Source organism: Pleurodeles waltl, chromosome 10 (assembly GCF_031143425.1).
Source record: "Pleurodeles waltl isolate 20211129_DDA chromosome 10, aPleWal1.hap1.20221129, whole genome shotgun sequence".
NCBI lineage: Eukaryota > Metazoa > Chordata > Amphibia > Caudata > Salamandridae > Pleurodeles > Pleurodeles waltl.
This window is the reverse complement of record NC_090449.1, coordinates 1066009549-1066035466: the sequence shown is the minus strand read 5'-3', so window position 1 is coordinate 1066035466 and position 25918 is coordinate 1066009549. Positions and strand designations below refer to the sequence as shown.

General features: G+C 46.3%; 1 protein-coding gene across 1 annotated transcript in view; it reads left to right on the top strand.

The window, feature by feature from the left end:
- The window catches only part of PLEKHA8 (pleckstrin homology domain containing A8), a 117545-nt gene that overhangs the window by 47792 nt on the left and 43835 nt on the right, over positions 1-25918 (top strand). Inside the window, exons 5-8 of the mRNA XM_069212097.1 lie at positions 1745-1894; positions 11624-11664; positions 22576-22736; positions 24415-24598. Coding sequence (XP_069068198.1) covers positions 1745-1894; positions 11624-11664; positions 22576-22736; positions 24415-24598 — 536 coding nt within the window. The remainder of the gene's footprint in view (positions 1-1744; positions 1895-11623; positions 11665-22575; positions 22737-24414; positions 24599-25918) is intronic.

Here is a 25918-nt window from a genome sequence, read left to right as displayed (position 1 = left end):
GTGCGTATTTTTGCTAAAAGGGTGTAAACGAAGTGGGCCAGGCACAGTACATGAGCACAACCTATGCAAGCTTGCAAAGGCTGGATATTGCCTTCTTGTCTACATTGAGGACAATGTATCTGGTCTTCCTTTGTTATAGGCAGGCGAGGGGGGATGGGTTGTGTGTGTGTTGGGGGGTGCGGTGTGGTCTGGTTACATGTTTAGCCCTCACAGTTGTGTATCAGGGCACTAACCTGCTCCCAGAATCCATTGTGTTGTCTGCAACTGTGTGACACCTGACAAATCTCCAGCAGAAGACTTTGGCGGGAAATGTTGTCTATTTCCTTTCAGATTGTGGCTGGGACCAAAATACAGAAGGAAGCGGTCATGAGGTGGGGGAATGAGCTGAACCTGCTGTTTTCATTTGGGCAGCAGCCCCCCTCTACCTTACACACAGCTTTCATACCAGGATACGTTTCATTATCCAAGAGTAACCATAGATGTGTTTGGTGTTCACGTTCAAGATTGAAAGTGCAACCCTGATGCTGTCTGTAAACATTCTTGATTAAAATGATAAAAAATAGTAATATTAACAATATAAATAAACACAGTAATGAGATCCTGATACCTAAGGTTGCTGGCCTTCATTTACATGGGGGTCAATCAACATCATCCCTGGATGCAGGTACGGCACCCCACAACTGTTCACATTCTTTCACCTGCCTTGACCTTGCTAAAGCAGTCGCAAAGTACCATCTTTTCGAGATTGTGGGATTGAGGACTCCAGTTTAATATCTGTGGTCTGAAGGGTGTAACTAGGGACTGCAGCTTAGAAGGGTTAAGGTCTCTTCAATCTCAGCCAAGAGGAAAAGATGGCTGGGTGAGACAGTTGGCACAGCCCATCAAGGCCGTGTGTCCTTCCATGTACATAGATGTTGTAGACAATATTTTGTAGACAGCCTTGTTGAGCTTACAAGTGGGGCTCTCTTCTGAAACAGCATGTTTCCAACCACACCACCTCTGCACAGCACTGCATCTTGTCCTCAACCTCCCTGGCTTTATCTCCATCTTTTTGCCCTCCTCTTCTGTTTGCTCCTAAACTACTGGGGAAGATCATTCCCCTGCTTGACGGGGAATGTTAATTCTCAACAGTATACTTTTTGTATTTCTCCTGTAGAGTGCTGCTGGTTAACCAGTTCTACCTCATTGTAATGTTGTTTATCTGTTTTCCGTAAACGTAGAGCCATCAGTTGGTGGTATTGTATGCAAGTTTGAAATATAAGGAAAAAGCTAATCACTGCATGGTTCTCAAGAATCAGTAGTGCTCAAAGGTACCCATGATTTTATGTGCGCTACATAAATGTTAGGAACGCGACAAGGCTTGTGGTTAATGCCGGCTAAAGGTGGGTGTCCTTAATTAAGAATTTACACACTCATGGTTTCTGAAGGACATAACATTCAATATGTTTTGTACAAGATGTTCACAGCATCATAGCTTTACCAAGTATTTTCAGGATGGAACTGGAAAGCCTTTGTTTTGGTTCTTTGTGTATGCGATTGGGGAGGAAGTTTATGTTATTCAAAGTAAAGTTACAGGCATAACTTTATATCGTTTGTTTTTGACTTTCATTTTCAACTATATTTTTTATATTTGTCCTCTTGAGTCTGTGTCTGTGACTGCACTTTTAGGAGCTCTGACAATCCTTCCTGTGTGGTTTGCCCCTTGGAAAAAGCTAAATTATGATTTTTTTTTTTTTTTTTTTAGGAAGTAATTGAAACAGACGTGCTACTTCGGTCTACCACCAATGCGTTCCTGAAGACCCTAGAAGAATGTATGCAAATCTCACATACTGCCTTCAGCTTGAATGTCACACCCCAGGAATCCCACCCGGCTGGAGTCCTCAAACCAAAGAAGGTGATACTTGAAAGGCATACGAAATCACTTGAACCCTGGGAGGGATGGAAGGACTTCTTTCTCTACAATCCAGAAGAGGGATATAGGAATGGAGATATGACAATACTAATACAGTCTGAATGCAACTTAGGGAAGGGGGGTGTATGAGAGGACCTTATGGATATTAATGAAACTCAGAAGGCGGAGGGTGGTACAGGAATGCCTTATGGGTGTGAATGCAGCAAAGAATGAGGCGTGGCAGTACCTTATGGGTGTGAATGCAGCAAAGAATGAGGTGTGGCAGTACCTTATGGGTACGAATGCAGCTCATGAGGGAGGGTAAATGATGAGAACACCTTGTAAGTATTTAGCAGCTATTTGATGCTCCTGGGGTGGGGGGTGGAAACAAACAATCTAACAGAAAAACAAAGGGGATGGAAACATACAATAAACTAGCAACAAAACAAAACCAAGGATAGCAGACTTTCAAAATGCAAACAGGTATGCGCTTGTGTTATTGGCGAAAAAAACAAACACCAAGGTCACCAATCTTGTCTCAAACGCCCTATACGTAGCCTAGTGTATCTCAAAACCTAACTTATGGAATTTGTCTATACTCGCTCCAAATGCAACAACACAGAAACTGCTTTTTAGCAGGAAGCGTAGTAACACAGACTCTGCTTAATAGCAAAAAATTTAACCTAATTCAGTTCTGTAAATGTGCTTTTCCTTGGAAGGAATTCCATTGAGAGACATTGAGCGCCCTTAGGAGAAGCAATTGGGAAAAAAAAAACAATTCTTGTTGCTACTCATTTACTAAAGGCACTGGATTAGTTTGTAAAGCAAGAAAGCCCAGGCCAATGGGCACGTATCTGTTTGTCTTTTTCTCTTAATTTGGGAAATCCGTCGCCCCACAACGAAACCACCACCCATCAAGAAACCTCTGTGCAAAGCAAAGAGACTCCCAAGGGAGTGTTGCTTTTTAAGTAGCTTCAGCCCTCTAGATTGGCTGCAAGACTTTTGTTTTCTCGCAATACCTGCAGGCGTGCCCAAGCTACTCAGTATCGGAAAAGGGAGAAAATCACAGCCCTGGCCCTATTGGACTGGTCCTTAAAACAAACCCAGCCTGAGCCACTGGGGAACTGTTTTCCACTATTAGATGCAGGGCATCTGGACACACTTCATTCAGGAAACTCACATTGGCCAGCCTGAGATAGAAAAACTGATGGGCAAACAGAAAGGTGAAATAACGGCAACTGGGTACTCTTTGCAGGAGGGAAACTAAGTGAATCTCAGTGAGTGAAAGCAGTGGTCCTGTTCCAGAAAAAGCAAGAAATAAATTGATGCATTGGGGCTTGTTCAATGGTTGATTGCTTCTTGGATGGTGACATGTTATGGCTGGTTAGTACATATGCACCAAACCTTCTACCCGTGGAACGCTTGCAAAAGATTTTGCATAAATTACTAAAATACAGCGGGTACTGCACAATGTGGTGTTGGGACCTTAATTGTGTTTCAGACTTCATATGAATAGGTCCTACCATGCCCAGTGGACAACATGATAAACACTATAAACGCAGCAGTAAATAGGAATAGATCGAAAATTGATGAGGGATGTAGGGAGAACACATTGGCTGGGCATTAGGGAAGATTCCAGTTGATCCCGGTACATAAGCTTCACACCCGCTTCGATAAGTTCAGAAGAGCGAGACACTGTCATTAGCACACATGAATTGTGGCACTGAATATTCAAGCAAGGGCATTTCAGATATTAGCCCATTATTGGTGACACTTAAGTGAGTTAGACCTCTCACCCTAATTCTGACATGGCTCCTACAAGTGTCAACACTACAAGACTTGGCCTTCAGAGGGATACTGCGAGAAGTAGTAAGCAGTTACTCCAAGGAAACTGGGGATGCAGTGGGTGACACAGGATAGGATTGGATGTCAACACAAAAAGATGATGGACGGAGTGCTGAAACCTTTCAGTCGCCACCGCAGTCACAGATCTGGGTTAACTCAATTGTTCTTTTGCTCACCATGCCACCCTAGTTTGGACCCAGCCATATGCAAATATGTACTCCCCATGGGAACAGTCCAGGTCGAACTGCCAAGCCAGGTCCTCCCTGGACCAGAAACGAGCATCCTGGGACCGGTTTCGGGGTATCACCCCTCATCAGCCAGGCTAGCTTGAATCCAGTGGCACACTGAGCATGGGACCCACAACTGGGCATATCCGTGGCACTTAAGGCAGCAAATGCAAAAACAACACAGTGATGGAAGGAATCCTGAACAAAGTCAAACATTCACCCCAGTCTCAGATCTGGGTCTAACGCCATCATTTTCACTGAGTGGGTAGAATGGGAGGCCTTCAAAGTGGTTGTGGGAGGCAAGTGTATAAAAACAACCAAGGCCATGAGTGATACACAACCAGGGAACTGAGAAATGTGCAGGGTGCCTCACAGGAGGATGAGTTAAGTAGGGAAAGATAATTGTGAGTATCTGTGATGGAGTGCCTTTGAAGCTTCGGCTACAGAGTGTACGCAAGCAAATAATGCATGCAGACCGTGATAAGCCTTGTGTCCGGTTGTCAATGTTGCTGAACAATAAGCACCGTAGGACAGAAATGACATCTCTATGTAACAATCTAATGGCTGCAGTGCATGCTAGGCCTAAAATTAATATATATTTTTAGAAATACTCCCAAAAGCTACAAGGAGAGCCACCACTCGCAGACATCTGGCAACTATCTGATTGCTTTGACAAAGTGTGATTACTATCCTTGTTCAGTGACTGGCGGGCCCACTTGAAAACACCGTAGCTGTGGAATAGAAAAGAGAAGCTAGATGCACAGTGAGCAAAAACAGAACACAGGGGTCAGGTGTATTATCAGTTGAACTCTGATACATATGGGACCCAAACTGCTGGAACTAGATAGCGACTGTAGCGAAAAACTCATACTTCCTAAAACCAGGGGGAAAGCAATAGTAGTCTTACCTAAGCCAGGGTGTAGATGCTAGACACAGTTTCCTGGGCACCAGGGCATTCAGGGGCCATCCTGCTCCAATTGCATCAACTGGAGTGTCCCCCACTGGTGTTCTGGGTCCTCAGTACTAGTGGACCCAAAACTGGTTAACCAAGTACCCCTCTCCAGCATTTGCTCTCTCAGGGTAGTGAGACAGCACAGTCCAAGGCTTACTCAAGGAGGTGAGGTGAGTTTAGACATTCAGAATACAGAGTACACTGTACTACCTTCTAATAAGATCAATGTCCAGTAAGTGCTTTACTTTTGAAAAAGAAAAGCACTTTAGTACATATAAGAGAAATATACTTCACATAAAACTAGGATAAACAATGAAAACCAGATATCTCTACAAGCCTCTAGGCCCAGAGGTCTGACCCCAAGCAGTATTATAGTGCCTAGACACTAAGCACTATACAAACCCAGCATGTAGACACACAACTAACATTGCAAATTACAGACCATGTTGCACAGGGTTGCTCTCATTTCTAGATCCATGATACCAATCCTTGTATGGCAGTGGTGTAGTTTCAGCATATGATGTGAAGTCAAATGTTCCAGATCAGCCACAGAACCCGCCGCCCAAAGAACATAAGTGCCCTCCCGGCCTTAGCAAGGACACCGCTCTGGTGGTGTCTGGAATCTGATCACAGTACCTGATGTCTTGGCACAGTTTACTGGAGTCCCATTAGACCAGTAGCCACTGGCTAGCTGTAGGAGGTTATTAGTTTAGTTTAATAAATTTATAAAGCTCATCGCTACCCTAAGGCCTCCCAGCACTGAAAGAGGATGAAGGCATAACAGTTGAAATAAATTAATTCTGGGAAAAGTAGAGTCTTCAGTTTACCTCGAAAAGAGAGATCGGAATTGTCTGTCCGAAGTGATAAGGGGAGGGAATTCCATAAGTTAGCTGCTTTGAATGTGAAGGACCTGCCTCCCCATCTTGTTTTTTTAACACAGCAGGTGTTAATTAGAGTGGTAGATGACGATCTCAGGGATCTCTGGGGAGTGTAGGGTATAATCATACGCTTGATAAGCAAAGCTCCCCTATACTGAAGAGCTCAGTGTACCATACATAAAGCTTTGAAATTAATCCTTTGCTGGATTGGAAGCCAGTGAAGGGAGGCTAAGGCTGGTTTGGCCTATGCGGTTCAGGGAATGGCCATGAGTAGCCGGGAGGCTGCATTCTGCACTATCTGCAATTTTCTTACTACACAGATGGGAGAACTCAGGAACAAAACACTCCCATAATTTAGGCGGATAATATAGGAGCCTGAACAATAAGTCTTTAGACAAGAAAAGGGAGAGATTTAAAAAATGTTTTGAACATTAGTATGAGATTGAAGCAAGAGGCCGCAATTTTTTTATGCATGCTGTTCCATCGATAGACTGGAATCAAGCCATACTCCTAGGCTTTTTAGAGTATCCTTTTGGGGGCAGGGGCATCTTTTCAAGTCTTCTGGAATTGAGATTGAAATGGGAGATTTAAGTAGGGGAAAGTTGCTAACCAACATTACTTCAGTTTTTTCATCATTTAGTTTGAGCTTACTGTCTGACATCCAATTAGTGATGTCAGTGAGACAGGAGGATAGCGATTCTTGATCAGAGTTTACATTGGTGCTAAAAGAATAAACACAGCACCGAGATTGCACTCCTCGCTGCCACAGATGACATCAGACAGCAAATGGACAATGGTGAAACATCAGTCCTCATCCTCCTGGACCTATCCGCAGCCTTCGACATGGTCTGCCATCGCACCCTGTTAACACGCCTCCAGGAAGCCAGAATACAAGAAAAAGCCCTCAACTGGATCTCCTCATTCCTCTCTAGCAGAACCCAGAGAGTCCGCCTCCCACCCTTCTGCTCCGAAGCCACCAACATCATCTGCGGCGTACCGCAAGGCTCCTCATTGAGCCCGACATTGTTCAACATCTACATGGCCCCCCTCACACAACTGGCCCGTCAGCACAACCTCAACATTCTCTCTTACGCCGACGACCCCCAGCTCATCCTCTCCCTCACCAAAGACCCACACACCGCAAAAGCCAACCTCCACGAGGGAATGAAGTCCATCGCCGAGTGGATGAGAAACAGCCGCCTGAAGTTGAACTCTGACAAGACGGAGGTCCTCATCCTCGGACGCACCCCCTCCGCCTGGGACGACTCCTGGTGGCCCACCTCACTGGGAGCCCCGCCAACACCAGCCAACCACGCACGCAATCTGGGTTTCGTCCTCGACTCCGCCCTCAACATGTCCAAGCAGTTCAACGCAGTTTCCTCCTCCTGCTACAACACCCTCCGCATGCTCCGTAGAATCTACTAATGGATCCCGACGGAAACCAGAAGAACGGTGACCCAGGCCCTCGTCAGCAGCATACTAGACTACGGCAACGCACTCTACACAGGCATCCCAGCAAAAGACATCCAACGCCTCCAACGCATCCAAAACGCCTCCGCCCGGCTGGTCCTCGACGTACCCCGCCGCTGCCACATCTCCCACCACCTGAGAGACCTCCACTGGCTCCCCGTGGACAAGAGGATCACCTTCAAGCTCCTCACCCACGCTCACAAGGCTCTCCACAACGCCGGACCAGCCTACCTGAACAACAGACTCAACTTCTACGCCCCCACCCGCCAACTCCGCTCTGCCAACCTCGCCCTCGCCATTGTTCCCCGCATCCAGCACAAGACCTCCGGTGGCAGATCCTTCTCCTACCTTGCCGCCAAGACCTGGAACACCCTCCCGACCTCCCTGCAACAGACCCAGGACCTTCTCACCTTCAGGAGACTTCTTAAGACCTGGCTCTTCGACCAGTAGCAGCACCCACCCACCCCCTTTTTCAGCGCCTTGAAACCCTAACGGGTACGTAGTGCGCTCTACAAATGTTGTGATTGATTGATTGATTGAGCTGAGTATCATCAGCATAAGATATCAGAGCGAGTCCGTGGGGTTGCACAGTTTTAGCCAAGGGAGACGTATAAATGTTAAAGAGTAGGGCTTAGAGCAGAGCCTTGCGGGACCCCACAGCTAAAGGAAATAGGCCAATTAAAAATAGTGCCTTCGAGTCCTACTTGAGTAATTCTTTGAAGAAGAATTTTATGATCAACTGTGTCAAATGCTGCACTTATATCCAATAGAATAATTGCTGCATAACCACCAGTATGTAGCCGTTGTTGAGTGTCTTCTGTCACTGCCAAAATGGCAGTTTCCGTGCTATGGTGAGGTCTGAAACCCATCTGAGTGGGGTGTAGAAGCCAGAAATGTGTTTGTTCACATGCTTTTCAGCTGTTTTGGATGCTATATGAAGAAGCGCAATAGGTCTATAATTGCTTAATAGAGATGCATCCAGCTGCGTTTTTTTCAGTAGAGGTTTAATAATAGCGTGTTTCCAAATTTGAGGTAGGCTCCACATTTTTTAAAGAATTGTTGACAATATTAGTTAAAATTGGCGATATAACATCAAACCTTGAACTAAAACAGCTGGAAGGGCAGGGTCCGAAGGAGATCCTGATTTTATTCTTAACAAGTAGTTTCCAAGTAGATCTCCTGTCATCGGCTGGATGACTGAGAGAGAGGATCTGGAGTGTTGGTATTCAGTTTGAGATAACTTTAAAGACTCTTTAGATAAATCATTTAGAAAAGGTTGACTGGATGTTAGAAAATTTATTTCGAAAGAAACACGCCAAATTACCTGGCCAGAGTGCCAGTACACCATGGTACCCCCACGTATCACAAATCGAAAAGTAGGGGTCTGTACCACCGGACACTCTTCCCCAGCTACGGACACTCTTCCCCAGCTACAGTTGGTAATTGTAAGTGTCACAGGCTCCAACAGCACAGGGGAGGGGTCTGGGCAAAGTTATCTCACCTTCAAAGGACTGGTGGAATCAAGCTTCCCCATCTCTCTCTGTCTCTGTTTGTGTGCTGCAAGCTTCCTTATCTTGAACAGCTGTTTGCAATTTCCTTGTCTTACAAGCTGATGCTGCTCGACAACCCTCACAAACAGCTGGTCCTCTGCTTCTGCACTCAGGCTGCTGATTGATCCTTTTTCTCATTCACCCTTCACAGCAGAATCCATCCAGCACAGAGAAAACTCTCAGGTTCAGACGCGGTGAGCAAGCTTCCTTGCCTTTCACCGCGGGCCACAGCTGGCTTCTGTAGATGCTTGTTAGAACTGAAGACCAGTCTTGAACATCCACTGACCATTCGGGCCAGGCGTTTATCACCTCAGATTGATAGCCTGATCCAGTCAGAGGGTCTTTTGAATCCTGGTTGTCCCTCCAATCATAATGCTTATCTGTGTCTCATGCTCCCTGCATGTACAAGGCATGCAAGGTTGAGTTATTATCTTTCAGGACAAACTCTTGTTATCAGCCCAGGCTATTCTCCAGAGAGGAATTTTAATTAACTCCAGACCAGGAGGCACTGACCCTCATCGAACAGAAAAGGGGGGAGGTCCCTCCTAGCATGTACTGCAGCTAAACACAGATAAGAACCAGTGTCTACCCACAGCCCACCAGGCTTCTCCAGGGAATATGGAGGGGGACTGGGGAGCTGAAATGTGAAGCAGAACAGCTCAGCTCACATTAAACACAATGGCTCCCCTCACCATTCTTTCCTAGGGAACCTACTGGCTCTCAAATACACAACTGAGGTAGGTAAAGGCAACAGGGCCACAGGCAAAGAAGACTGCACAGACCTGATCAGGAGGGAGGCTAGTAGCCCTCACCCAAGTCTACCACCACCTTGTTAGAGAAGGCAGTAGCTGCTCTCTGTGAAATAGGGGTGCACTCTGCATGCCCCCCTCAACCTCAGAGCTAAGCTCTAGGTTCTCAGTCCGTGTAAACCGGGAGATCCTCAGTGGACCTACATGTTTGTCATGTTCACTGAGGTAGGGATCCTAAAACCATACAGTAACTTTTAAGTGGCATGCCTGTAGATCACCATAAGGCAAGGGAATCACGCTCTCCAGAGACATGCAGAAGACTTATCGTCCCAACAGCAGCACATCCCAAAACCTGAATAAGGCTATTCCATGTTCTAGCATAAGTACCAATGGAACACCTGTCGGCTGGAGTGCCAGCGTTGGACATAGAGAAAGAGTTGGGGTAACTTAGTTGGCCATACTGTGATGCAGTCTTAGTGGGGCTGGCGGGGAAAGGAAAAGGGATTTGTATCAACAAAACTTGGTTGGATTAAATGATTGTATACGTACCAGTTGGCCAGAGTGGAGAATGGCGCAGGTATAATCCAAGGAGTGGTCTTTAGAGAGGAGTACTATGCAAGGGTGCCCTTTATCCCTGATCTCGTTTGCCCTCTCCATGGAGCATCTTGCAGAACACATTATATCAATTCCTTTCATGCTCCATATTTCTAGTTAGGTCTCTCCACTTGATAGTTCTGTACGCAAATTTCATCTATTGTATATTAAGATGCCTTAAACGCAAATACTTTGGATCAACCAGTAACCAGAGTACTTCAGAGACCTGTTGTGCTTGGAAGTCACTTGTTTCCAATACAAGGCACAAACTTTGAAGCACATCAGTGGGCCAACTCTCCCCCCTTTGTTAGCGGCATCTGTGGCCTTCGTGTATCTTGATGTGCTTTGGGGTGCAGATTTACGACACAGACATCGATCTAATCAAGCGCAGCATCCTTGGGGCTATTGAGAGTTATGTACAATTCTGGATGACACGTCCCCTGCTAATGATGGATAGAATAGCACTGCCTAAGATGATAACACTGCGCGGGTTGCTATGCTTCTTTAATAGTTGAGCAGCCATTCTGCCCACCATGGTTTATAGAAGTAGACCTACTTTTATCTGCACTGATTAAGAAGCGTGGAAGGTAAACTGTGTCTTCTGCCGCAGAGAAGGAAACTGGGGGCTCCTAATTTTGAATACTATTGAATTGCTGCACAATTCCATTTTGTTGTCAAAGGGGCCCTCTACTCTGAAGTAATGGAACCTAAATGTTTAAGTGTCAGTAGCACCAGATACTCTGTGGGGCACAGTGTTTAAGCAAAAGTTAAGGATAAGCAGCTACCCAAACTAGTGGCAGTGGCAAACCCCTGTTGGAGGCATGCAGTTAAGTTGTGGGAAAGCAGAAGAGGGCTATGGGATACCACTTGGACAGTTCTTAAGTTCTGGACAGTAACACACAGGGAAGACCATACAGCATAGTGCAAATATGGAGAGTCCCACAGGTGGACCCATGCAGGCAGTACTGATCTTGGTTTCTTGACCAGGGTCATGGAGGCCAGACATGGGCAGCAGCAGAAATGGCAACTCTGCGCTCCAAAGCCATGAACGCCACAAAGCTGTTCAAACCGGAAGCAGGAGAAGCCGCTTCAGGAGCGGTTACTAAGAAATCAGATGAAAGACCCCCAGGAGAGAGTTTAATTAATCCTCATATAATCAAGTGAAACAATGATTACAAAAATGTTGAGGTGGGCAATTTGCTGCTGTTGTTCACCATCTGTTAGCATTGTAACCTGTAAATGAGGTGCCTGGACCACGTACACAGTAGTGATGAATCTAATGTAAAATGTAATAATTGCAGTGTTTGGAGTTTTGTGAGGCAATGCTTGCACATTGGGCTTAAAATGTCAGAGTATGTTTTAAAGACTGCACAGCACTGGGTACGTGTGTGATTCACATATCTAAAAGTGATAAAGAGGGATTGGACTGTCTCTGTGAATGTTAACACCAATTTGCTCTTTGTTTAGGTGAAGCAGCCAACATTGTCCAGTCGCGTTAAGACTGAGAGGTGAGCTCCCTTACCTAACTCACGGGTCACTGGGTGGTATTGTGAGAGTTTACATGTTCATACATAGCTTTCTCCATTAAGATAAGTGAGTCGGCGTACAGCCATGGCATTGACCCCCACTTTCTTTGAGGGGCCGTTGGCTGCATGCGGTGTTGGGACAGCCACAGACTGGTATCTGCTCAGACCAATGTATACAGTTGTGTGTGGGGATGAACCTTCTTCTGCTCAGAATCTAAAGGGAGCAAGGCAGTCTTCTGTCTCTCTCCACCTCCATCAGTGACTTATGAGGGTCATTGGTTAAAACCAGGTAAGGGAAGTAGAATAAGAGAAAGCAGAGACCCTGCACTCTGATTGGTCACTTCTGTTCATCAAGGATGTCTCCAGGATGTAACAGATGTCTGAAGGACAAACTATGTCTTAGGTCTAACACAGCATAGCTGGTTCAATGCTTAACTGTAATAGTGAACGGATTTATCCTTAACAATGTCTCTGTGTAACCAACTATTTGGTGTAGTGTTGGGTAACAATATTGGCATAAACAAGATTTCAAACAAGCCTAGTTTTGCCTATTTTTAAGGGAATATCTGTGCCTGCCAGGGAGTTAGGAATAAGGCCCCCCACCCTCTAGTAGTCTGAAGAAACTTCGAGTAACCAACCCAGTGCCAAAAGGCTCCACTGGGGGATAGGTGACTGGACTCTGGGTAGGAAATTTACAAGAAGGATGCCACACCTAGCTCTCACACCTGACAATGCAAATAACCATAAACCGTATTGCAGAGTAAGGCAGTCAACACAGCTCCTAAAAATAAACATTCCTGAGCAATAAAGCTCAGACTGCAACCGATTATCTTTTAATATACCTGGAGGAAAACTCAATATACATTTAGGCCTTGTATATAGATCCAGAGGTGCTCTCTACAAAAATCTCATTCTACAATCCAAATCGGGGCAATTTACAGTGACGGTTAATAGCACAGTATACACTCCACTATGCCTTCTAGGCACTGCAGGAGCAAAACTGAAGGAAGCCAAGCAATCAAAGCAAGCCGACAAGCTTAACCAATCACCCTAGCTCTCCACAATAAAGGAGACTAAAAAGAAGATGAAAAAGAGACAGAAACCAACTAAACAAAAACGTTTTAAGGGCTGTTCCTAAGCTCAGAAGAGCCCTTGAGAGTGCCAGTGTAGACCACAGTCTCATAGAACCCAAGCCACCGAGATGTCTACTTTCATAGCAGCTGTGTTTGAAGAGAAGCACAACTATTAGAATAATAGTCCTCAGAGTATCAGAGTGGGAAAGTAAGCAATCCTGACAGGTCGGGCCAGAACCATAAAAACCCTTATGCAACAAGCAGATACATTAAAATAGAACTCTAGAAGCAATTGTTCACCAAATGAATGCCATTGGAAGAAGCATGTTGGCAAATATGGTGTTGGTGATGTATTCCCAGACAGCTGCAGCAGGGAGCTTAGGATGCTGGCATTCAGCAGGTGAAGTAAGGCAGGTCTTCACTACATTACACAGGGCTATGCATTAAGATGCATCTGTCACCATATTTGGTACAAAGCCACCACATCATCTGTATTGATGAATCAGCGCTGCATAGAAACCGTTTGGAGCAAATAACCCAATGATTAAAAGCAGGAGTTGAGAGGAAGGCCCCGGTAGTGTAGGACAAGGGAGTGATACCCATTGTAACAGTTGGGAAATTTGGTGGAGGATGATCGGGCAGCAGAGATTGCATTTTCATTCTCAAATGTCTCTGCACAAACCAACATAAGTGGTTGAGAAAGAGAAAGACAGAGAAGGTAAGAGGGTGACACAGAGAGAAAAATGGAAAGATGCATAGAAAGAGAGGGCGAGAGAGAGAGAACCAGAGATATTGTAAGACCAAACAAAAGAGATCAAGAGAAAAACAGAGAAACCCATTAGTGGTTCAAAGTTCCCAAAAAAAAAAAGTTAACTTCGAATTTTTGTGCAAATGGGTTGTTGAACTAGGCAGCAGTGCTATATGGATGAGAAACCTTAGGCTTCTGGCCAACAGGTTGAGACTGGATCGAAGAAAAATAAAAAGTGGCTGGATGGATGAGGAGAGAGAAGGAACGTTGTTAAGGTTTGGAGATACAGTAGAAGAATTGGGGACAGAGGTGATTGGTAATCGTCATAGCATGTTTAATCCGCTCAGCGATATCGAAAGCCTGGCCTCTCATGAGCCTCCTCACAGTTACATTTCACTCTGTGCCCCCTGCTGAATATGGGGGGCGTCAGAGTGACAAGCGTCTGGGGAGACCGAGCCATGAGGACTAGAGATGTTAGGTCTCCTGGAAGGAGCAGGTCAGGTTAGCTGGAGGGCCAGTGCTTGAAATGGACAGGACTTAGTGTAGGTATTTTCTGTCTTGGAGTAACTGCTTCTTTCTCAGAAGAGACAATACTGGGCAACTCCATCTCTTTACATTACGATTTCTCTAGTCTGTCCTAAACCTTTCTCAGTGGTTCTGATTTAGCTCCACCACCCCTGCTAGACACCAGCCTGCCATTCTGTCTGGGGGTACGGTGCTATGCTCTTACTGAGCATTCACCCAAGAAGTATTATTACATGATCTATTTGGCTCCTACAAGTATTTAACAAAAATGAACTTGCAAACCCATCTGATCACTGAAATAACGCCAAGGGTAGCAGAGGTGCCAGTGTACACATTTGGGCACTAATGTCTACAGTATTTCGCCCTTCATCTCTCTTAGCCCCTCTGCTGTTCAGAGCCGAGGAGTGTAAACTAATGAAAGAACACAGAACTTTCAGAATTGTGTTTAATCCCTGATCCTGACACACACTGCCTTGAGGAAGCCTGAGGCTAGAGATAGCAAGCAAGGAAATGCCAAGAGTACAACATTGCAAGGCAACTGCTGCGTCTGGTTACCATTCATTTATATGTAGATTTGCTGTGGGAATGCTATGGATAATCAAATTGCATAAGGTGATGGGAGCCTGCTTGCAATAAGTCTAACCAGTGGCAATGGCTCGGGGCAGCATTCCAGCCCATCGTTCTTTTGCTCACCGCGCCACCTCAGATTAGACCCAGCCATATGCAAATCAGTCTTGACCTTGCTCCAATAAGAACAGTCCAGCCTGAACTGCCAAGCCACCTCCTGTCTGACCAGAGCACAAGCGCACCTCAAGACCTGTTTCGCCCTGATTGGGGCTCTTCAGTCAGTTGTTGCTTGGCTCCAGTGACACAGTGAGCACAGGGCCCACACCTGGGCCTGGGTTGCTTGTATGCCAGTTCAAGAAGGACCTGGCCTGGGAGTTAAAGCTTCACTGTTCCCATGAGGAACAGGGTCAAGGCTGATTTACACATGGCTGGGTGCAGACTGAGGTCACATCATGAGCAAAAGAACGATGGGTTGGGATGCTACCCCAAGCGATTGCCAGTGGTTAGACTTATTGCAGGCAGCCTCCCATCACCTTTTGTGTGTTTTCTGTAGTGCCCTAAGTGGGACGGTATGCCCAGACGTGGGTCCTGTGCATACTGTCACTGGTACCAAGCTGTACTCCGCTCATGAGCCCATAACTGGGGCGAAACCCGTCCTAGATTGCTTGTGTTCCAGTTCAGGGAGGACCTTGCCAGGAAGTTAGGGCTTCGCTGTTCTCATGAAGACCAGGGTCAAGACTGATTTGTATATTTCTTTGTCCAGCCTGAGGTAGCATGTGAGCAAAAGAACAAAGGGTTGAGATGCTACCCCAAGCGATTGCGTGTGGTTCGACAAACTGCAAGCATCCCACCTGTCACCTTTTGTGTGTTTCAGATACCATGGATAATCCCATTTTGTGCCAAATGTCTGTGCTTCATGTGTTATTAGTGCCAGATCTCTTCCAAATGTGAGTAGCATTGCAGGCTGTGAGACTTGCCAAGCATATCATTGTCATAAATACATGATGGGAGGTGTAAATCTTGGTTAACTGCTTTATGCAGCTTGCACAACCCCTTTGTTTTAATGCAGGCATTAAGCATTCTTACTGGAGCAGGGCCAAGACTGATTTGTATCTAGCTGGCTTCAAGCTGAAGTGGCATGGTGGGCAAAAGAACACTGGGATGGAAGGCTACCCCAAGTGATTGCCGACAGTTAGACTTCTTGCACAAATTCCTCCCATCACCTTGTGTGTGTTTCATATTTGATTAAACATCCTTCACCTGACAACAGGGAATTGTCTTTTTAATAATCTCCTGTCCTTTAAATTACATATTATTTGCTAGGAAGCAGTGTTAACATAGCAATAGCAGCATTTGCTACCCATTTTCCGTAGCTTCCTCTGTGAAAGAATTTGCTAACATATTGTAAAAGTTATTTTGAAGTTCCTGTGTGTTTTGAAAAGCACCTTTTGTCAATGATTTTTAAATGAACCCTGCATTTTGTATCTTACTAGATCTATTCAAATGTAGCATTTCCTGTTCATTCTGCTGAAACTTCTTGAAGAAGAAACCTGCAGTGTCCTTTGTGTCCCTGTTCCCCGTGTATCTGGGCTGGAGTCTCAAATGCTGAGAATGAATGATGTAATAGAATGGGGGTGAGTGGTGGGCAGTGGAAGCCGGGAAATGGTGACAGTTGCAGGGGGATGGTGCCCTAGGAAGCACCTACCTGCTGTTGCTGTATGCTAAGGGTCCAACATGAAATAAAGAGCAAGGGACCAGGTGTACGTAGGTTCAGGTTTAATATTTTTCTCTTTGGTAATCGCTATCACCCATGTGCGAAAGTGTGCTTTACATTTACTGCACTTCCCAGTGGGCCGCAAAAAGACCTACCTCATTAATATCCATGAGGTGGGTCTCGCTTTGCGACCCATTGGGAACTGCAAAAGTCACAGGGATGGTGGCCTGCTGGGGTCAGCAGACCACCATGTCTGTGACTGCTTTTAAATAAAGCAATGGTTTTATTTGAAATGTAGCCCGTTTTCCTTAAAGGAAACTGCATGTGTTTCAAAAAGAAAAATGAAAGGTTTTCTTTTCATTATTTAATAGTAGGCAGTTTACCTCCTCTTAAAAAATATTTTCACGCACTTTCACAAAGGGGAGGCGGTCGCTTGGAAACCTTTTCTGTCCTCACTGTTTCTTGGCAGTCCTTGTTAATTAGCACCGGGATCTATAAATGCCTTTTTCATTACATTAACAAAGGGGTTACCACCTACTTGCAGTGGGTGGTAAAATGCAAATATTTGGCGACCACATTTCGGTTGCAAAACATTAACACATACCACTGCGATTCGGCATTAGGAAGGGATGCTCTAAACACGCCGCATCCTAACACCGAATAGCAAATTGGGCCTCGGTACATAGAAAAATGCTTTTTAGTGGTTGTAAACGGCTCAATTCTGCAAATCGGACCGTTTGCGACCAGTAAAAAGCTTTGTACATCTGGCCCTTAGTTCTTGCCTGAGTGGCTCCCGACTCTTGCATGAAGGCCCTGCCCTGTGAATTCCACATATCCTTAACCCGCTGTAAAGCACATGAAGCTGAGATGAAAGTTTCTTATTCAGTGTCCTTTAAAATGCACCACTGGCCACATATTGTCCAAAGAAATGAATCCCCGGCAATGCTGTGTGTTCCAACAGTGAAGGGATCCTGCACAAGTTATTCTGGCCCAGGGCGTTTATATGTCTCCATCACTGCTGTTCGAAGTGTTGGCACCACCCAAGATTTGGTGTAGTGGTGCTTCTGTTGCGGAGCCATGATGTTCCAAGGAGATAACTGCCCTACGTATATATCATCCAGCCTTGCCAAGTTTCCCAGGTCCATGAGTGATGTCCTGCTCCAGGTTTTTCCTTTGAATTCTGGGACTTGTAGTCTTCTTCATTCCATTATAAAACATGACTTCAAGTCCCAGAATTCAAAGGTAAAAACGTTGATTGGAACAGCACATCATGCATGGACATAGGAGACTTGGCAGCTATGATCATGCCCATAAATTCAGCTATCAAAATGTTGTCACAGTGTAGATTTACAAATAAGTCCGCCTTGGCGACATTTCGAAGTTGGCGCCGTTGTCACAGTATATCTGCAGGTTGATATTTTGACCACAGTATTGTGGTGTAGTAACGTGCCATGCCTGGTACAGACAGTTTCTCAGTTGCAAGGCCTGGAGTCTGGTGGTGGTTAAAGGACACCCCAGCCTGTAAGGCCTCCCCCTGGTAGGCCGCCAGTAGCCACAGAATGAATGGAGGTCTTTCGTCCCAGGCAGGCACCCATCCCTGTCCTGCTGCCCACAGCTCATTGACTGCGGTCTGCACGGGGCAGCACGTGGCCCAGGAGCTGTGCCCTCGTCAGGATGTCATGCAGCCTTTATACCTGCGAGGTCCTCCTTTGAGGTACAGCACCCTCATTAAATGGACTTTTGGTCGCTTGCACAGTTTCTGTTTTATGGCTGTCAAGGTCCATCTGTCATATTCAAAATGTGAATTTCATGGCTTAAAAATCACTAGAGTTTAAAATACGCAATTAGACCACTCACTCTTTGAGACCTGACCCTGTCTACTGACAACCTCCCATCCCCCCATGCACACACCAGCAGGCAGGGTCCGATGGCCTCAGGGACATCTTGAGGATTTTTGGGGCCCTGGGCCAAATGTATTTTGAAGGTCTCTGTTTGGAACAGCTCTGAATTTATAATCCATTTTCAACTCTTCCATGCCCTCTTTGGCCAGGTCACTAACAGTGCACAGGCACCAGTCCAAATTCTAAATGTGTTTATGTAGGAAGCTGGCTTTGTATATACTATTTCAAAATGAGGTATAGTGTGCGCAGAGTCCAGGGGTTCCCCAAGAGGCTTGACAGAGGCTAAAGTAGATAATACTGATTCTCTCTTTTGTGGTAGTGTGGTCGAGCAGTTAAGCTTATCAGAGGGTAGTGCAAAGCATTTTTTGTACACATACAGACAATAGAAGAAGCACATACTCATTGACTTAACTCCAGACCAATGGTTTTTATGTAGCAAAAATATATTTTTCTTAATTTATTTTTGGAACCACAAGATTCCAGTTGCAGGTAAGTACTTCACTAGTTTTGTATTTCACATATGTATCAATAGCATTTTGTTTGATAAGTTATAGTTTTTGAAATATTGGCAATTACCTGTTTTTAAAAGTTGACAGTGCAATTTTCAGAAACAGTTCCTGGGGAAAGAAAAGTTAGATCGATTTACAGGTAAGTACAACACTTACAGTTTCAGTCTCCGGGGGTTAGGAAGCCCACAGGTCGGGTTCAAGTTAACCCCAAACACCTACCACCAGGAACACGGGGCCGGCTGGGTGCAGACGTCAAAGTGTAAGCAAAATTAACATGGGCTCCTATAGAGAAGTGGGGGCACTCTGTTTCAGATCTGCAGGCAGGTAAGTACCTGCATATTCGGAGGGCAGGCCTGGGGGGTTTAGACGAGTATTGGGGGGGGTGGGGGGGGTCACAAGTAGGCACCAAACATACACCCTCAGCGGTGCTGGAGCGGCCAGGTGCACGGTGCAAACAAGATGTTGGGTCTCCAATGATTCTCTGTGACGGGACCCTGGGGGTCTCTCAGAGGCTGCAGACCAGGTCCTGGACATTGTCTCAGACAAACTACAGTCTGGACAGGGAGGAGGGCCGCCTGCTGAACGTTGCTGCACCAGAGGTCGGGTTCTCCAAGGCCTGAGGGCTGCAGGTGTAGTGTGTCTTTAGGCATCGGCTATCTTCGTCCGGAGCTTTCGTGGTCAGGATTCCCTATGCAGGCGTCGGCGTGGAGAAGTCAACCCAGGGTGGACACTTGCTCAGAATCGCCTGAGGATCCTCTCTAGCTGCTTGGTCCACCTGGACACATGCCGTGTGCATCGGGTGCAGAGTGGAGTGAGGCTGGAATCCTTGGTTGTTGGTTTCTTCTTGAACAGGTCTGCTGTCCATGGGAGTTCTTGGCACTTTTGAGTGCAGGCCAGACCTCTGGAGCTTGGCAGAGGTCGCTGGTCCCGCTGGATGCATTGCTGTTCTTGTGCATGTTCTTTGAAGCAGGACACAGGCTGGTAGAGCTGGGGCCAAGTCAGCTGTTGTCGTCCTCCATCTCTGGTGGGTGTCTCAGCTATGCAGTCCGTCTTCTTCTCAGGTCACCAGGAATCTGGTGAGCTGGGTTCAGGGAGGCCCTGCAATCCTACATTTAGGGCCGTTTTAGAGGTCAGAGGGCAGTAGCCAATGGCTACTGTCCCTGAGGGTGACTACACCCTCCTTGTGCCTCCTCTCTTTGGGGAGGGGGCACAAACCTAATCCTATTGGTCTCTATCCTCCAAACCAAGATAGAGGATTCTGCAGGGAGGTGATCACCACCGCTCTGGATACCTCAGGGGTGATCCTGGCTGGAGTGGTCACTCCTCCCTGTTTTCCCTAATTTTCCCACCGGACTTGCCGCCAAAAGTGGGGCTTTGTCCAGGGGTGGGCAATTCCACTAGCTGGAGTGCCCTGGGGCATTGTAACCCGAGGCCTGAGCCTTTGAGGCTCACCGCCAGGTGTTACAGTTCCTGCAGGGGAGGTGAGAAGCACCTCCACCCAGTACACGCTTTGTTTCTGACCACAGAGTGACAAAGGCACTCTCCCCATGTGGCCAGCAACTTGTCTGGAAGTGGCAGGCTGGCACAGACCGATCAGTCCGGCACTAGCAGTTTGGCTGACATACAGGGGGCATCTCTAAGATGTCCTCTGGCTGCATTTTCCAATAAATCCCACACTGGCATCAGTGGCGGTTTATTGTGCTGAGATGTTTGATACCAAACTTCCCAGTATTCAGCGAAGCCATTATGGAGCTGTGGAGTTCGTAATGATAGACTCCCAGACCTTATACTCTTTATGGCTACACTGCACTCAGTGTTTAAGAATGGACTTAGACATTGTAGGGGCATATTTCTCATGCAGCTATGCCCTCCCCTGTGGTATAGTGCACCCTGCCGTAGGGCTGTAAGGCCTGCTAGAGGGGTGTCTTACCTATGCCACAGGCAGTGTGAGGTTGGCATGGCACCCTGAGAAGGGTGCCATGTTGACTCTGCCTTTTTCTCCCCACCAGCACACACATGCTGTGAGGCAGTGTGCATGTGCTTGGCGAGGGATCCCCAGGATGGCATAATACATGCTGCAGCCCTTGGGGACCTTCCCTGGCCACAGGGCCCTTGGTACCATTTACAAGGGACTTAGCTGTGTGCCAACTGTGGATACAAAGGTACAGATTTTGGGAAAGAACACTGGTGCTGGGGCCTGGTTAGCAGGGTCTCCGCACGCTTCCAAAGTTGGCATCAACACTAGGCAAAAAGTGTAGGGGTAACCTTGCCAACAGTGGCACTTTCCTACAATTTACATCTAATATTCAGGGATAGTGGTGTGTTTTCTAAATTATATTACAGCAGCGGCTTGATGCAAATAATCTGTGTTATCCTCTCCCATTTTTCATGTCAGGTTCCTTTTTGATCTTAAAGAAACTTTTTTTTGTGGATGTTGCATGGAACATAAACATATTTCTCTGCAAAATGTCTGAAATAGATTCCACACATCACCAACATTAAAAATAAATGAAAAGAAAATAGTGTTTGTAACCATCTGTTTAAGAATGATTCAAGGTCATTAGGGAACCCTGCAGAACAGAGCTGGTCTGTCAGGGGCCCTGAAAGCCTAGGGCCTGAGCCCGAGCCCACTTTGCCCATGGCTTAGAACATCTCTGGATGGCCTCTTGGGCAGCCAGGCAGTGCCGGAAGGGAGGTGTGACAGGTCAGTGTGTCCGCCGGGTTTTCGTCTATTTGTGGGCACGTCTTATGGTCTGCTGGGCTGGTTTTTACAGTTAATTTCCCTGATATTTTAACAAACATTGCCCGCAGTAAGCTCAACTCCCTGCACGCTCGCATACCTTGAAACACACAGCTTGCCTTTGAAACTGCCCCCAGTTCCTATCATGGGTCACTTTCTAGCTCCCTGATTCACTCAGGGGGCCCTGTTTTCTATCCCAGCCCGACCCTGCCCTCAGGGCTCCTGCCCCTGCAGCCTTCAGCCTTCCAAGAGGCAGGCCTGTTTGTCCTGCATGCACCTGAGCAGCGGTACCTGGGCTGGGGTGTTGTGGCCGTCTCCATGCCCACCTGGAGTGACGGGGCATCTGGTATGTAAAGGGTAACAGTAGGAAGAACCCACAGTGGCAGCGCCTGGGAGAGGGCATCGGGCAGTCCGTTCCCCAAGGTATGGAGAGGGAACAGTTGGCGCTCCAGACCTCCCAGTGGTCTGTCTGCACCACTGACCCTGCCTGGTCTCTAGCTCTGCCTTTACTCTTGCACGGTGGTTACTCCTGTGTGAAGTTAACCCTTTAATATCACTCGTGGGTATGGAGGGCACGTGTGGTACTTCACTCCTGCCCCTCTCGTGTCTGCACCACAGACCCTGCCTGGTCTCCAGCTCTGCCTTTACTCTTGCACTATGGTTACTCCTGTGTAAAGTTAACCCTTTAATATCACTTGTGGGTATGGAGGGCACGTGTGGTACTTTACTCCTGCCCCTCTCCGTGTCTGCACCACAGATTCTGCCTGGTCTCCAGCTCTGCCTTTACTCTTGCACTATGGCTACTCCTGTGTAAAGTTAACCTTTTAATATCAAGCATGGGTATGGAGGGCACGTGTGGTACTTCACTCCTACCCCTCTCCGTGTCTGCACCACAGACCCTGCCTGGTCTCCAGCGTGGTCTTTGCTCTTGCACTTTGGTGACTCACCTGTGTTTTATCGTGCTCCTCGCCAGTATCTTTCTATGTATGTGACTGAATGTGTGGCTTGACATGACGTGGGAGGTTTATGGGGTACATGTGAGGGCGATCGTGCTAGGGAAGGAGTTTGGGGTCCTCATGCATCAAGTGTGTCACCCCGACTTCTACTCTTTCACAGGCTTGCCGAGTTGAACAATAATTGTGAGAACGGTCCTGTCGTCCCGGACAGGATCTTCAGGGAATGCACCGTGATCCCCAATGAAGCACAAGTCTGCCCCCCAAGCCCTGACGGAAACCACAGGGTCCCGGCACCCCAAAACCGAGAAGAGAAGGTGGCAGGTAAGGGAACTTCACTAGATGATGAACAACCGGGGAGAGTGTGTTCTAGCACAGAGGGGGGAGGGCGACCACATACAGGTCTGAGTATAATGAAAATAGGAAGGGCCGGGTCAGAGTCAGTCAGTCAGTCGGCCTTGCACATCATAGAGTCTTCCTGCCCTCCTGGCTTTTCAGAAGGGGTAGTTACATGCTTCTGACATGCACTGCTTATGACCTCACATATTGCATCACTCATGACATAATAAATGGCGTCTCAATTACCTCATTGGTGACATCATTCCAAGCAGTGTGGCAGTTTGCTGTACTCTTTCCTACTAAAAAGGATTTAGCAGGGCTCATCTAGACCAGGTTTTCTATAACCTCAGTTGTGCTAGTGGGTGTAATCCTACACCACGGAGAACATGAAGAATAGCTGTGAAGTCCCCCACAGTTAGAAGATATGCTCTGTTTTTACTGATAGTCAGGAGCCTAAGAAATGTAATGTCTCTAGACATTAATGTGATCAGCAATTTATTAAGGTCTGGATACTGTTCAAAAGCGTGTTTGATGATTATTTACCTTGAGATGTACCAGTTAAATACCTCATCGGACGTAGAATTTTAAGTCACTGACTTCATATTAGCCACTGTTATAAGGCAGGCACAACCAGGCCCTAAACGCAACCCTCTGTTTGCAACAATACCATGCACATATTCCTGAAGTGAGGAGCATGGCGTACACCGTGCTTACAATTATACTTACAATTATACTGCGTCTTGGCCCATTTGTGAGTCACCCATACAATATACATTCTTCAACAATATGTAACGTTGCATAATTTTCATAGAACATCTGGCAATAAATATCTGCACTTTATAAATCTCTAGTTTATATAGAAATTATTGATAGCACTATCTAACACCTCTTCAACTTTAATGTTAACACCGAAACCCACAGGAGAATACTGTATTGTAGGGAGAAGCTTTAGTTTTTCTCATATATTTGACAGCAGGAATTTGATTTGTAACGTACATCGGCAACTCACAACAGTTGTGTTCCGTCTCTGTCTTGTTTAAATGAAGTACTGTTTGCAAATTGGTTTACTGGTGTGTTCTATGTAATTTTTACCATAGTCAATCAGACGTGTCCCCAGCTCTAAATTATTTCTATTTCGGACATGCACACGTCATTATATGCTGAGTATGTTTGTGGGCCCTTTACTACCTACTCTGTTTTCTAAAATGATCTCAGTGTTTATATAGGAATTAGAGGTAGCTTGTATCCTGTCTTCATTCATGTCTTCAGTGATGTAATTTGAAAGGTCATCACTCCTCTCCCCTCGGCCCATTAGTTGTAGTACTTGCCCACTGAGCTCTGCTTGGTGGATTCTGGCCCAGACTTTTTTCTAGGGTTTCATTACATTCTGCAGCAGCCGCAGGACCGTTTCCCTAACAAAGGGCGCGTGGGTATTGAAGGTACCGATAGGTTGTGATTCTGCGTGTCTTTGGCTTACTTTTGTCAGTGGGTGGCAGAAGGGGGCAGTGCATCCACCTGCACATTTGCAGCATTGGTTAAACTGATCAAATGTACCGGAGGTGGTGGGCGCCTCCACTGCACTCCAACAAGTAAGGTTGACCCGGATAATGTTATATGAAGATTGCAGCACTGATTCAGAAAACCTTCTTGTTTCACGCCTTAGGGGATGACACACCAGATGCAGTATGCAAATCTTGTGCAGCGGATGGTGATCACGTGTGCAGTTCTACAGCATCAGAAGCTGAGTCGCTCCGAGAACCCGGCACGCCGTCCCAACCAGAGGATGAGCAGGACCACGGTGAAGACGGAATAAAAGTGAAGACCTTCTTCAGCATCATGAGCCACAGGTAAGGTTCCCCCTTGAACACAGGACCAGGAAACTGAAGTTAGTCTGTTCACAGGGGGAATGGAAGACGGGGAGTCGTTAACATGAACTTCTAAACTTCAGACCTCTCTGGTGGGAACTGAAGATCGCTCAGAACTGATGGCCACCAAGGACCAGGAGAAAGAGCCACCAGCGGATAGGATTTGATTTTGGTCTGAGTTTATTCAGTGAAGGAGAATTCCTTTTAATAGTGTCAGATGAACACAGAAAGACAATCAAACCTCTGTTCCTCCTTTTTTTTTTTTTTTAATTACATTTAGATTTATTAACCAATGAATCATTACAATAAAACACAAACAGATCCTATCTGTACATAAGTGTCTCCTTAGAAATGGCTGTTCATCAACTAAAGTTCGTTGCTGTGAAACCTCTAAAAGAGCTCAGTGGTGTCCCCCGCTCTAAATTAGTTCTATTTCGGACATGCACACGTCATTATATGCTGAATATGTTTGCGGTCCCTTTAATACCTACTCTGTTTTCGGAAATGATCTTAGTATTTATAGAAGAATTAGAGGAGGACGGTAGCTTGTACCGTGTCTTCTTTGATGCCGTTAATGATGTAATTTCAAATGTCATCAGTGATGTCAGCTAACATTTCATGAGTGATGTGAGGTCATAAGCAGTGCATGGCAGGGGCAAAATGTATACATAGTTCACTAAACTTTAGCTCTTGAATGTCAGTGTTTTTATTTGTTTATATAGTTTTTAACCCATTTCCCACCCCTGTTGTTGTCCAACACATGCCCTGCCGGACGATCCAGTCACTGACCAATCCTTCTTGGCCCATTAGCACTGAAAAGGATCTTAACCCTGCCACTCCGGCACAAGTGGTAATGTACCTGAACCATTAAAGTGCATTATATACCGGGCTACAGATTAGTGGGGAAGTGCTGCAGGTGCATCCCCGGGTTATGGAGCTTCCCCTTAGAGATAAAACAGTTTGCTAAAAAGGACAATGTGTTTCGCATGGGGGCTGTAGTGTAAGTTAATCTTTGTGGGATCCCCCTGGAACTAAAATCATTGCAGTTACGGCTCATTGCATATAGTCCATTCTTCACTTTTCCCCCTCTTGTTATGGGGCTTCAAAGCCCAGGCCTGGGGCGGGGACGAAACTCTTATGGCAGCAGCTCTGATCAGTGAAACATCAGTAGGGGTTGCACTCGTCGACACCCTGCAATATGGGGGAGGAGGGCTGCTAACAAGGTGAGATGGCTACTTCTTTGTCCTTCCGCTTCTTCACTTAGACGTCACCAGTGGCTTAAACGTCACCAGTGGCTTTGTC